This window comes from Leptonychotes weddellii, chromosome 12 (assembly GCF_054177405.1).
Source record: "Leptonychotes weddellii isolate Sample4059 chromosome 12, ASM5417740v2, whole genome shotgun sequence".
Taxonomy (NCBI): Eukaryota; Metazoa; Chordata; class Mammalia; order Carnivora; family Phocidae; genus Leptonychotes; species Leptonychotes weddellii.
Window position 1 is genome coordinate 71,669,499 of NC_138380.1, and position 12,354 is coordinate 71,681,852.

At 38.1% G+C, this 12,354-nt stretch overlaps 1 protein-coding gene across 1 annotated transcript in view; it reads left to right on the top strand.

Annotated features, from left to right (window-relative positions):
- Positions 1-1,386: 1,386 nt before the first annotated feature.
- The window catches only part of SEMA3E (semaphorin 3E), a 238,825-nt gene continuing 227,857 nt past the window's right edge, over positions 1,387-12,354 (top strand). The window contains exon 1 of the mRNA XM_031024229.2: positions 1,387-2,106. Within this exon, the coding sequence (XP_030880089.1) occupies positions 1,992-2,106 (115 nt within the window). The 5' untranslated portion in view covers positions 1,387-1,991. The remainder of the gene's footprint in view (positions 2,107-12,354) is intronic.

Here is a 12,354-nt window from a genome sequence, read left to right on the forward strand (position 1 = left end):
CACATATAAAAGCTGCTATTTACTTTTTAGTTACTTCGGTTCTGGAAGAGAGCAAAAGAGGATTCCAAAGGTACATTATATCACACTTAGAGCAACCTTTAGGTCTGTAGCTCATCAGACTGGCTTTTAAAATATGCAAGAGCCTACAGAGACCACCCCAGGTTAAAAGTCTCTAAATACTTCGCGTTGCTCTACTGTTAAATAATGTTTAGAGTTTGTTATCTTTTGTAGACCTTGGAAATCTAATTATTTATAATATCCAGTGACATTTACATTTTACTAAAATATACTCTGCTTGTAATAGAACATATCATGCTTAGGAAAATGGGTAGATAATGCCTGGCTCTACGTTTGCTTATATATAATGCAAAATATCAGGGTAACCTGTGTTCTTTTTTTGTTATAATCATACGATTTTAAACACATAATTCTCAAGAAGTGCTCTTAACCGGTACCATCTAAAAACAATAAGAAAAGTTGTAGCTGAGAATCATTTGTTTACCATTTAACTCTTGACTATCAAATCACATACCTATTCAAGTTTATTGGTCTCTTAAAATAGTGACATTCATTTCCATGCCAACAGCTACAGAGTGTTTGGTTTAGTTTTTGAGATTGATTGAAAGTAGTTTGTAAAGTTGACCTGTTGTGTTAAGCTTATTTACACAAACACAGTGTCTTGGAAAATAAACTCTGAAAGTGCATAGCAGGAGAATTTCACGTCATGAGTCTTCTAATACCTGCTTTACTGGGATCTGTCACATAGAGAACCTAAACTTTTCCATAGGTACCTTACCTAGGAGAAAATGACTTCAGAATGTATTCTTAAACTTGGGCTGAAATTTATGACTTGCTTTAAAAAAAAAAAAAAAAAAAGGATTTGCTTTTAATTGGTTTGAAGAATTTGCCTAAGTAAAATAATTTTTTTAGTATTAACACATTTATGAAACAATCACAGGTGACTTGTTTTTTTCAGGCTCTTGAAACATACTTTCCTTCCGAGAGTTGAAAATAACATTTCTAAGATGTAATCAGTAATTTTAAAAAAGCCATAAATGTGAAGGAAAAAAAAAAAAAAACACCCCACAATTTCAGTGGAAACTGAAAAAAATCAATTTGGGTGCTGGTTGGTGGCAAATAGATTATTTAAAATGAATTTGCATTTATTCAAGGGTTAATCTTGGTGAGTGAGCATTTAAAAGCCCTTCCCGGTGCTCCATCGTCTTCTGTTGTATATACCCCAGTAATCAGCCTATTCTATAGATCATTCTCCCTCCTGATCCGCCTTCCCCATCAAAGCTTGGACTTGTCTCCTGCGCTGAGTGACGTGGGGCCAGTAATACTGGGAGGGCGGGTGGGAGCAGGGCACGTGGACCAGAAACACTTCCTAGAAACAGCTCAACCCTGCCTGAACTTTCCCTGTAAACACGGCTCGCTGACAGAACGGCATCCCTGCTGGGTGGATCCTGCAACTCCTAGAGGGAATGGCACTTCTTGTTTTTAATTAGCAAGGTGAAAGGTGAATTAAAACTAGCTGTTTGGCAAGTCAGTGCAAGAGACTGACTTCGGAGAGGCTTCAGGGAGCCAGAAGAGAAGAGCTCCACGGGGAAAGCAGTGCGTGTGCTCCGGGGTTTTTTTCTGAATGAAGCGCTTGCAGAAGTGACTTAAAAAAAAAAAAAAAAAAATACAGTTTCCTCCTGAGTCTACCGGCATAGTTGCTGAAGAGGGCTCTGGACAGGACGTGGCTCTGAAGGCTCACTCCTTGGAATGTCCTCTTGCTCCCGGCTTATAAACAACTGTCTTAAGGGAAGAAAGGTTTTACATATCCAAATACAGCCTGACAAATGGCACTTTGGGACTGTGCTTTCTGATGACAACGCGTTCGATTTCTGACAAAGCCTCTCACGTGCTGCCCCTGGAGGGGAGTCCTAAGTAAAACTCAGACCCGCCTTAAAGTGAGGATCGGAGGGGTGCCCGGTGAGCAGAGCAGCATGGCATCGGCTGCGAACCTTGTCACCCGGCTCCTGTGGGCTTACTTACTGGAGCTTTGGATAGGAGGGCACACGGCGGATACCACTCACCCCCGCTTACGTCTGTCACATAAAGGTAGGTCACCTTTATAGATCCTTTTGTTAAAAAAAGAAGAGAGCGAGAGAGATCAAAGCACTTTAACACAGACCCTTAAAATGCGGCTGAAAAAAATTAATGCAAAACTGACCTAAGATTCTAAGTGCCTCTAATTAGCATGTCAGTACTTTAACCACACCTGAAAATAGTGCAAAATCGCATGCCAACTTAGAGATGTTATTTTTGTCTTGTAAATATTAGGTTGTGTTGATGAGAAGTTCACTCGCTAGCAGACACAACAGAAGGGAGCAGGAAGCAGGTTGTAAATAGCCTTGTGGCGCTGAATCCACCAAGTTAGCCATAGGTATTTGAATACCGATTTATGCATTTTGGGAAGCAAGGATGTGGGAGAAGGGCTTTAGAAATAGAGGTGCAATTGATTTTGGTTTTGTGTTGTCCATAATGGGGATGAGAGGAGGGGAAAAGAAGCAAAATGATTTCTTACCCAGGATCACAGTCATCACCATGTAATTAAAATGACTAACGAGTGATATAAATGAGCTTTTTAGTCAAACTGATTATTAGAATTTCTCTTATGTCTGGCGAAAAAATATTCAGAGTTTATTAGCAATCCTTGTAAACTGACTTACATTTATTAAAGTATCAGGATACTATTCACACTAGCATCTAGTCTTTTAACGTAAATTCATATTGCTTCACTGAAGATCTGTCAGAAAGTGCTTAAATATTTTATTCTGCAGCTATGTCTTGGAAAGCAGCATTTGGTCATAAATAAATTATCAAAAGATAGCTTTTGTATCAGGACCAGCAAAAGCCAGTCGTGAATAGGTTTGGTGATTTTTCCTGTAAACAAACAAACAAAACCCACATGTAGAGAAAGTGACTGCTGACCTAAAAGTAATTTGGAATACATTTTTCAGAAAGAAGTATTTGTTGTCACTAATCATTGAGACAGATAACAGTTGCAATAACAAGAATTCCAGAAGAACCATTTTTCAATTGTGTGAGCTTTAAATGTCCCTATTGTAGAAAGAAGAGAAACCTGTATTTTTAAAGTATAGGTGTAATCTTTACCAGAGGGAGAAACAAAACAGGAAACCTCACTTGTGTAAGACATGATTGATCATTTTTTTGTTTTATTGGACAATCATCCATTGATTTTGACTATAGGAAATTTCTCATGTTTAGAAAAGTTAAAACACTATGAATACTTTCTTTATTTAAATAGATTTCCTATAGCACTCTCCAGTAGATAACATAAGTTTAAGAGACACATTGACACTAAATTTATAAAGAATTTAAAATAGAGTACCTAGCATTAGCACTGATTATTTGAATTAGGAAGATGTATCACGGTATGTATCAAAATGCATATTTCTAAGAAGTTTGATCAAATGTATCAAAATGTAAAAATTTGGTGTGATGAATTATGGACAAAGAAAGATGTCAGAAAAAGAACATAATAAATGGATTGTTTTTCTTGTGTAGACAAGAGGATAAGCTGCCAGTTTTGGCGGGCTACCATTCTACTACACCTGCTGTTAACCTTTTATACCTTATTATTAGGGTTCTTGTTTTTAGTAGTTCAATATTAGGGTATTTTCAAAGGTATCTCCTTTTAGTATTTCATCAGAGAGCTTATAATTTGGTCAGAGCATACCAAAACTCTCTAATGCATCTAAATGCTATGCAAAATACTGTTATCAGACTTATCTTCATTACGTTCCTCTTTTTTTTTTTTCATTACACCTCTCTTAATCAAAGAAATAACTGTAATTGATTTCATGGGTTGTGTTACATGATGTGGGAATAGAACTGCTAGTCTCTATGTGTACATTGGACTGAAAACTACCACCAAATTCCCCTTTGGTTTTTCTTAATCTTTTTATTTAATGGCACTGGCTGAAATGCTCACTGTTGTGCTTTTATACAAAGACAGTGTATAGTTACCTGAAAATAGAATGTTCTCACTTGTGCAATTTAGCTAGCTAGCAAAATCAGCTGAGAGATCATACCAGAGATGTAACCTAAGCAGTAAATGCCTACCGCAGGTGCCTCAGCAAAAGCAGAGGACTGCCAGACTAAGAATATGCAGCCCCATCAGTCCACTGTAAGATGCCCCCATTTACTCTTTACCTTCTGGAATTCAGTGGACATATTAGGGGTATCCAAAAACTATGGGGGTGGTATTTAAGAGTATAATCTTTTGCTATCTTCAGTGATATCAGAAATTGTCACATTTTAGTAATGGGTCAGTTAGTTGATTGATACTATACATGAGTACATGGTCCTCCAAAATAAGGGGCCCTGGATATAAATAATGTAACACCTCTGAACTGCTGCCTAGCCCTCAGCAGATAAATCCGGGAGGCTCCCTGGAGGTGGTCTCCTCCATTATCAGGATGGCACCTGAGACCACAAGCCTAGAGTCTCTTCCCAAAAAGGAGGCAAATTTTCAGTGTCATATAAAAGTTTGAGCTAAATTGTATGAAAATACCCATGACATGTCCTTTTCCTCTCTCCTCCATTCTTCTCTATCTCTGGAAGAGGCATGTTCTAAAAACAGAGTTTAAGAGGAGGGGAGACGGTTAGAGCTAAAAGGGGAAAAAAGGCAGAGAAGGAAGGAAGACAAGGTAGAAAGTTGGTATCAGATATAGAGCATCTTCTTGCTTATTTCCCACTACCCTCCACCCGCAGTGGGGTAATACTGAATTCCTCCCTCTTCTTACTGAATATCCACTCCACTCCGATGTTGAGCAAATATGCTGAGAGCAAGCCTAGTGGATAAAGCTGTGAGATATTTACTCTTGTTGAGACAATGAACATATCTTTTAATATATTTTATACATATAAGATAAATTGGGTTAACAAAAATATAGCAAGGTGCTGTCCTGCTTTATAAGACTTTTCAGTCAAGATATGAGTTGACATTAACTGTACTAGGCAAATATTTAAGAGTTTATGCATAGTTAAGAATTAGCCAACTTTATAGCCAGTACTCTAAAGAGGATAATATTGGTGTGGTTAATTCAAATTTATAATATTCTACCCAAGGATTTCCTTGAAAAATAGCTGTGATCCTCATGACAGAAGTGAGGGAGAGAGAGAAGGAAGGGAGTAGAGTCCTACTAGATTCAGCCACTTCTCTCTGTTGATGTCTGTTCTCTCCTTATCTCTCACCATCCTGCATTAATGAGGTTACAGGGAAGGCAAAAATAACCCTCTTGATAGTGGAGCTCAAAGAAGAAAAAACAAATGAGCAAAGCCCCATGTCAAAGAAGAAATCCCAATGTACATGGAAAACCCCAGAAATTCAATCAAGGGAGTTTGGCAGATGGGGTAGGTAATCAAAGACCCAGTAAAGAATGACAATCACAGAAGCCAAGGAGAGTAGTTGTGTAATCAGAGGATGTTTGGTGAAGAGATAACGAAGTAAAGACATAACTATGGCAGAAGATCATTCCTAAAATATGTTGACCTTATGAAAGTGGATTTGAGCATTGAATATATATCTGTACATACAAAAAGTGGGATGAAGAGTATTAATTAGTCTGTCTATATTTAGCTATAACCAATTAAGAACAGATTTGTCATAGTTCAGAGAGTTCAGGATTCAGAGTCAGAGGTCTTCACTCCACCTCTAGTCCTTCCACTTATACTAATGGTAATTGTCTGTGCCTCAGTTTCCTTAATTTAAAAATAGGAATAGTAATGGTGCTTTCTCTGTATATCTTCCTGAGTTTTTGAGAGAATCAAATGAAATGACAAAACTGTGAAAGTACTTTATAACGTAAAAGTTAATTTATTAATGTTTCCTGAAGACTGATAAAAATTGAGAAGGTTAGAAGGAAACATGTCCTAAAGAGAAAAACCTTTAGGAATGGCATGAGTTTGGATATCAATAAATGCTAGGATAATGTTAATATAGAAGACAGAAGAAGCTGGTCTTAATTAGCATAAAATGTATGGTTTATCCTGATAGGTGGCATTCACTCCAAATCCCATCTTCCATACCTTTGGCTTCTGGTTATAATAATTTAGAAGATGATTGAATCACCAGTGTCTTTTTTTCCAAGATTCATGGCCAATAGTTTTGCTTTAATAGCATGTGTAGTGTATCAATTAATTATACATACTCATTTTACACCACAACCTTCAGAACTTTTTCCAATTTATATGGAAGAAAATTGAGATAGAATTCTAGAAGAGCACAATAAAAACTGAAAGTTTTATTTTATTTCTTTTGAAGATTTTTTTCTTTATTAATTCATTTGACACACAGACATAGAGAGAGAGAGAGAGAGCATGAGCAGGGGGAGAGGCAGAGGGAGAGGGAGAAGCAGGCTCTCTGCTGAGCCAGGAGCCCGACGTGGGGCTTGATCCCAGGACCCCGGGATCATGACCTGAGCCAAAGGCAGACGCTTAACCATCTGAGCCACCCAGGTGCCCCCAAACTGAAAGTTTTAAGTGATCATCCTGGAAGCGTGGTATTCATTTCACATCCAGCGCAAATAAAAAAAGAGGCAGTGACTAGGCCGGTTTTTCCGAACCCAGCTCATAGCTCAGCCAGTAACTGGGTATTATCAATAGTGACATTCGTCACACATCTTTCTGCGATCAATAAATAAAAACTGGTCATAAGGCATGATTCATGAAGAAAGTAGTTAAACTAGGACCCAAGAGTAAACACAGATCTTCATGCCAGATCTCCATCAGGGAGAGTCAGTAAGAATTAAGTGATGGATTTATTAAGAAATAGTTTATATTAAATTAAAAACACCAGACTAAGATGAAAGGAATTACAATGTTTTGTTGAGTATAGTTTACACAGAATATACTTTCTGTAGAGGAAGTCCATGTAAGGATTTTAGATGGTCTATTCTTCATACTTTTATGTTTGTTATGGACACATATTGCCCACGTGTCACGGAAGTGCATATGGATATACTGAAGTCCCTGAGTGAATATGAATTATTTAGTCCTTATCTGGATTTTGGGTCTTACACTGTGAAAACTGTTGTCCTTTAATATAGCGGTAGGGTCAGAGCTAGCAAAAACAGTAAATGGAATTTATAAATGAACTGGGCCAATTTTAGACTGAAAAAATAACTTAGTTGCATAAAACCATTTCTGCAGGTCTTAGGAGGAGAGTGTCCTGTCCATAAGATAGAATCCAATACTTGTTCTTGACTATTAAATATATGCAGTAGTCATGTTGTCACAGTAGAATATTCTTTCAAAAATTTGTTGCCCTATTATTACTTTGCCATCTATGTCAGATTTGTCACCTAGCTTGAGGTGATTTCATAGAGGGGGTCTCTCTGGGATGAGATCAACTTGGTGGCCTCAGTTCTATGGCCACATAATAAAGAACCAAACATCAAATTGCTCATTGCTGGTGGAAATTACTGTTAGCAATCTGCAGGATCAGTTCTATTTCTTCAAAGGTATCTACTGGAATCATCATTAGGAGTTCTTAGTGGGAGAGCATGCAAAGATTTACTCCTTTATCTTTGTGTGTCAAACTCTTCTGTGGTTTAGTAGAGGAATTTAGTCTGCTGGAATCCAGAAATGGCACTTTGCATGCATGCATGCCCCTTTATCCATAGCCACCGCAGTGTTAAAGTAGTTTTGTAAGGTCAGGCTCAGAGAATTGAAAACAAAACAAAAGTGAAATCATACCATTAAAACATTTTCCAAAAGGTGCAGAGTGAAGATTTATATTATTTTCTTAGTTTCAAGACGCGGAGCTAAATGGTGGTCATAGTCTTTTAGCACAAAATCCGACACTTTGGAATATTATATAAATTCTACAAAGGTTGATGGTTATTTTAATAATTTTCTCGCAGCCTGGTTTTAAGTAACATTTGAAGCATAAGAGAAACTATCAATGTCATTAGTTATTTCTTGGACTTAGGCAAGCATTATTCTTTGATAAGGATGATAAGGGTGACAATGACAAGACTGAATATTGTATAGGCTGGGTTTTCTGGACTATGAATGAAAAGAATGTGGGAATGCCACATTTGAACCCAGTGTTATAGTCTCTGAAGAATGTGCTGATTTCAAGAACAGAGATGTCTGTGGAATTGATGACTTGACTTCACATGCATGGCTCTGGTGATGGCCAAGGCAACTGATAACTCAAGAAATGTTCAGCCTCCCTTAATACTAATGCCTGGTTCAGGGTATTCCCACTATATGGTCCTCTTGCCCTGGTAATCTTGCCTCTACAAGTGTGGAAGAGGAAAAGAGAAATCCATGACTTGCCTGATTTCTGGGCTTAAATTAGAAATGTATTTCTACCTCTATTCCTGGTAACTAAACTCTCAGCCATTATTGCTCTCTGTTCAAGGACTTAGCTCATGGCTTTGGCACAGTTCATATAGAAGAATAGCGTAGGCCCAGGAATTACAAAACACTCTCACATTCTATTTTCATTGGCCTAAAAACTCTAGACTTTGGATGAGGCATACTGAATGTGAATCTTGCTTCTGGCTGTATGATCCTAAGCTCCTTATCTTTTCTGATTATGAATGTTCTCATCTGTAAAATGGGGTAATATGTAACTTGCATTACACTGAAAGAATTACACGAGACAATGCAAATTAATGTGGCAAATACTTTAGCATGGGAAACTTTTCAGAGGTTATTCAATGAATCAGAAGAAGTTCAGAGAGAACTAGTCTACCCTGGTTCCCCTTTTTTAATTCTAAAACCATCATAAGTTAATTATTAACTTATGACTTAAAATAAGGGAAGATCTTATGACTTAAAATAAGGGAAGATCAGTACGGTTTTTTACTTGAAAGCAAAGATTTTCTTTCATGAAATCCAGCTCTTACTGGAGTAGATGACTAGAAGGAACAAGCGATATTGGGGTCTCCCATGTTTGTAACTCACTGTGGAATTATTTTTTGATAGTGTAAGTAATTAAATTATCCTTAATTGGAAAGTTGGAGCTTAAAGGAAGAGGAAAGTTGGAACTTCACCTGATGGCACCTTGGAGATAGCAGACCAAAGCCACAAAATAAACCAAAGTTACTGACAAAGGTTATTGTAGACCCAGCTTTGTAAAGCACATAGAACCAATATTACTAAGACCAGACCACACTGTCAAAAGTTAAACAAAACAGTGTCTTAGAAACAGCTATCTGCCTAGCATGTACTGCTTGCACTGAAAGCGAAAGAAAGCTTTCCATTCTACCTTCCCCTGGACAAACAGGTAGGAAAGCTGTGTGGGGCGCAATTCCTCACCTCTTGGTAGGTGTTCGATAATGCTCACTGAGTGGCTATATAAATGAAACAAAATGATTTAGAGCCCTGTTTTTAAAAGGAGAGCCTGGTGGGGGGTGGGGTGAAGAGTACCAAGGAAACTAAGGAATCCTGAAGAACTATTTATGGCTCCTTTGGTAAGACATGCATTAGGAGAGAGGCTAGGTTGTTTCCTCCCTGTTCCCCTCCATTCCTCTCGGGGCTGCCTGGTAGTGGAGCGGCCAAAGCCTCTGGACATCCTCCAGACCTGTTAACCATATTCACACGTTTATCATCAAGGTTCTTCGTGTTTTGTTTTTGTTTTTTCTTTGGTCTACCTTTTGCTGCATTTGTCTTTCCTGCATGATCACCACACCCTCCCATTTTTTCTCTTATCACTTCATGCTTTGATTACCCCACTGTGTTGCGATCACCACCACCCCCTCCCGTTTCCTCCTCTTCCGCTTTTTTTCCAGAGAGATATTTTTATTTCTGCCCCATCTTAGGCCAGAAGTGGAATGAAAACATATTGGCAGTGAACGGTCTATATCTTTGGCCCTCAGTTTATCTTCAGTATTCGTTTCATTTTTGTTGTCTAATTCAATGAATAGAAAGACAGGACCTTTGAATTAAAAATCAAAGTTTAATTATACTCATTTGGCATTCAAAATTTGTTGAAATTCATGACTTAGGAAATAAGGAAATACGAAAATGTGGCAAATACTTTAGTATTTGCTTACTAGCCACCTGGACAACTTGTCCTCTTTGTCTAGCCTGTGTTTCTAGTGGGCAGCTGATGCTGCCAGGCCCCTTGTGACTCTCGTGGCTGTGGGGATTGGAGTGGGAAGGAATGAGGGTACCCAACAGGAGTGGACATGCCTGCCCTCCATTCTCTGGCTCAACTTGGGTTAAGTGTAAGTTAGCATGTGCTTTATGTAAGCCTATCTCTTTCTAGTCCATTTTAGTCCACTTTCTCTGAGTTTTAAGTTTTAATTCATTGAAACCAGAATAAAAAGAGGCTTTTATTCACAGGGTAGAACAGAGGAGCAGCATCCCAAAGGATAAGTCTCAGTGGTGATGTTAGGTAGCCAGACTAACTCCAGAACCCAAAAAGAACAGCAGCAAAGAAAATGGGAATCAAAGAAGGGAAAAATAGAGGTCAGCTAGGGACACTGACCTTTTCCTTTCTGACCAATTCCCTCCCAGGAAATGATGGGAAATGAGGAGGGCTTTAAATTCAAAGCTCAAGATGCACTGTGGAACTAAAGCCAAAGAGGAACTGTGCTGACAGAATTGCATATAGCTCTTCATGCCTCTCGATGGCTTTTTTCCTAACCCTGAGTCCAAGAGTTTATTATGGACCATGTGATTTCTGAGATTCTTTCCAATTCCAGAATTGTAGGACTCTGTTCCCTCCCTTATGAGACCTCCCAGTGTGAATGATTTCTCCAAAATATTTTTTAAAATTGTTATTAGGGAACAGTATGTTCTAGTGGCAAGAGTAAGTACGGGCTCACAATTTTAAAATCCTGGGTTTGAATCTACAGGGCATATATCCTATTTGATGCTGTATTATTCTGGCTAAATCATTGAACTTCTGAGGCTTACTTTTCTTACAAGTGTAAAGAGACTAATGAACACTGCCAATCCCAAAGGATTATTGTAGAAAACATAAAGGTATCATGGAAATGGATATTGTGTTGTAATGGCTCATGATGTTCCCTAGTTTATATAATTGTCTTTAAACATTTTAAGATTTTTGAGGGCAAGGAGTCTTTTTATTTTATTATTTCATTTTATTTACTTGGTAAGACTCTTGCGAATAGAATAAAATGACTTACTCAGATCATTCCTAAAGCCAGTAATTAAAGGCTGGGTGGTTAGTAGCTAGTGAATAAAAACAAAACTGAACTTTTTGTTGTTGTTGGCTTCTGTGTTATGTTTTTAAGAGGCAGAGCCACTGCTCAAAAATTCACCTGACAGAAGGCTTAGTTGAATTTCATTGCAGAGGAGATGAAGTTACTGGGGATTTTCTTTCGTTCCTTTTCTGAATGAGGGTCCCAGAGGGGATAAGCACTGGGGTGCTATGCAAAGTGTCAGAGACTGGCAACATCAACCATGGGAAGCTTCTGCATCAATAATTCTGGGGCTTCGGAAGCTGTGTTTTAACAAGCCCTACAGGTGACTCAGTGCTCGCTCCATGGGAGCAGGAGAAACGCTCGGTGGGCTAAGTGGGGTGATGCTACAAGGGAGCCTCACTTTCATGTTACCTTTTTCATTTTTTTCCCCCTTTAGGTCCATCACGTAGGTTGAGGGTGTCATTTATTCAGATTTCCAAATCATACCCTTGGTCTTGATAAATATACTTAAATTCATGAGTATCTATTATACCATTCTCTACCTACTTTTTTTTACTAGATGACATATATAGGTAATAATTTAACATATACATTGTATCTGTTGTGAATGACCATTGATGATATAAATTGTGACACATCATGGTATCATTGAGTTCAGGTGAGAAAACATCGAATATTGGTGAATTGTGGAAAAGCATTTTGTAAGATTCCAGAACTCATTCATCTCTCGGGGGAGTGTTTTCTTGGACTAATAAAATTAGGTCCACTTCATTTTTTTTAAGGTTTTTTTTTTTGGTTTATTTTTTTAATTTTATTATAGTATGTTAATCACCACACATTACATCATTAGTTTTGATGTAGTGTTCCATGATTCATTGTTTGCGTATAACACCCAGTGTTCCATTCAATACGTGCCCTCTTTAATACCCATCACCTGGCTAACCCATCCCCCCACCCCCTCCCCTCTAGAACCCTCAGTTTGTTTCTCAGAGTCTATAGTCTCTCATGGTTCGTCTCCCCCTCCGATTCCCCACCTTCATTTTTCCCTTCCTACTATCTTCTTCTTTTTTTTTTTTTAACATATAATGTATTATTTTATTTATTTATTTGACACAGAGAGAGAGAGACAGTGAGAGAGGGAACACAAGCAGGG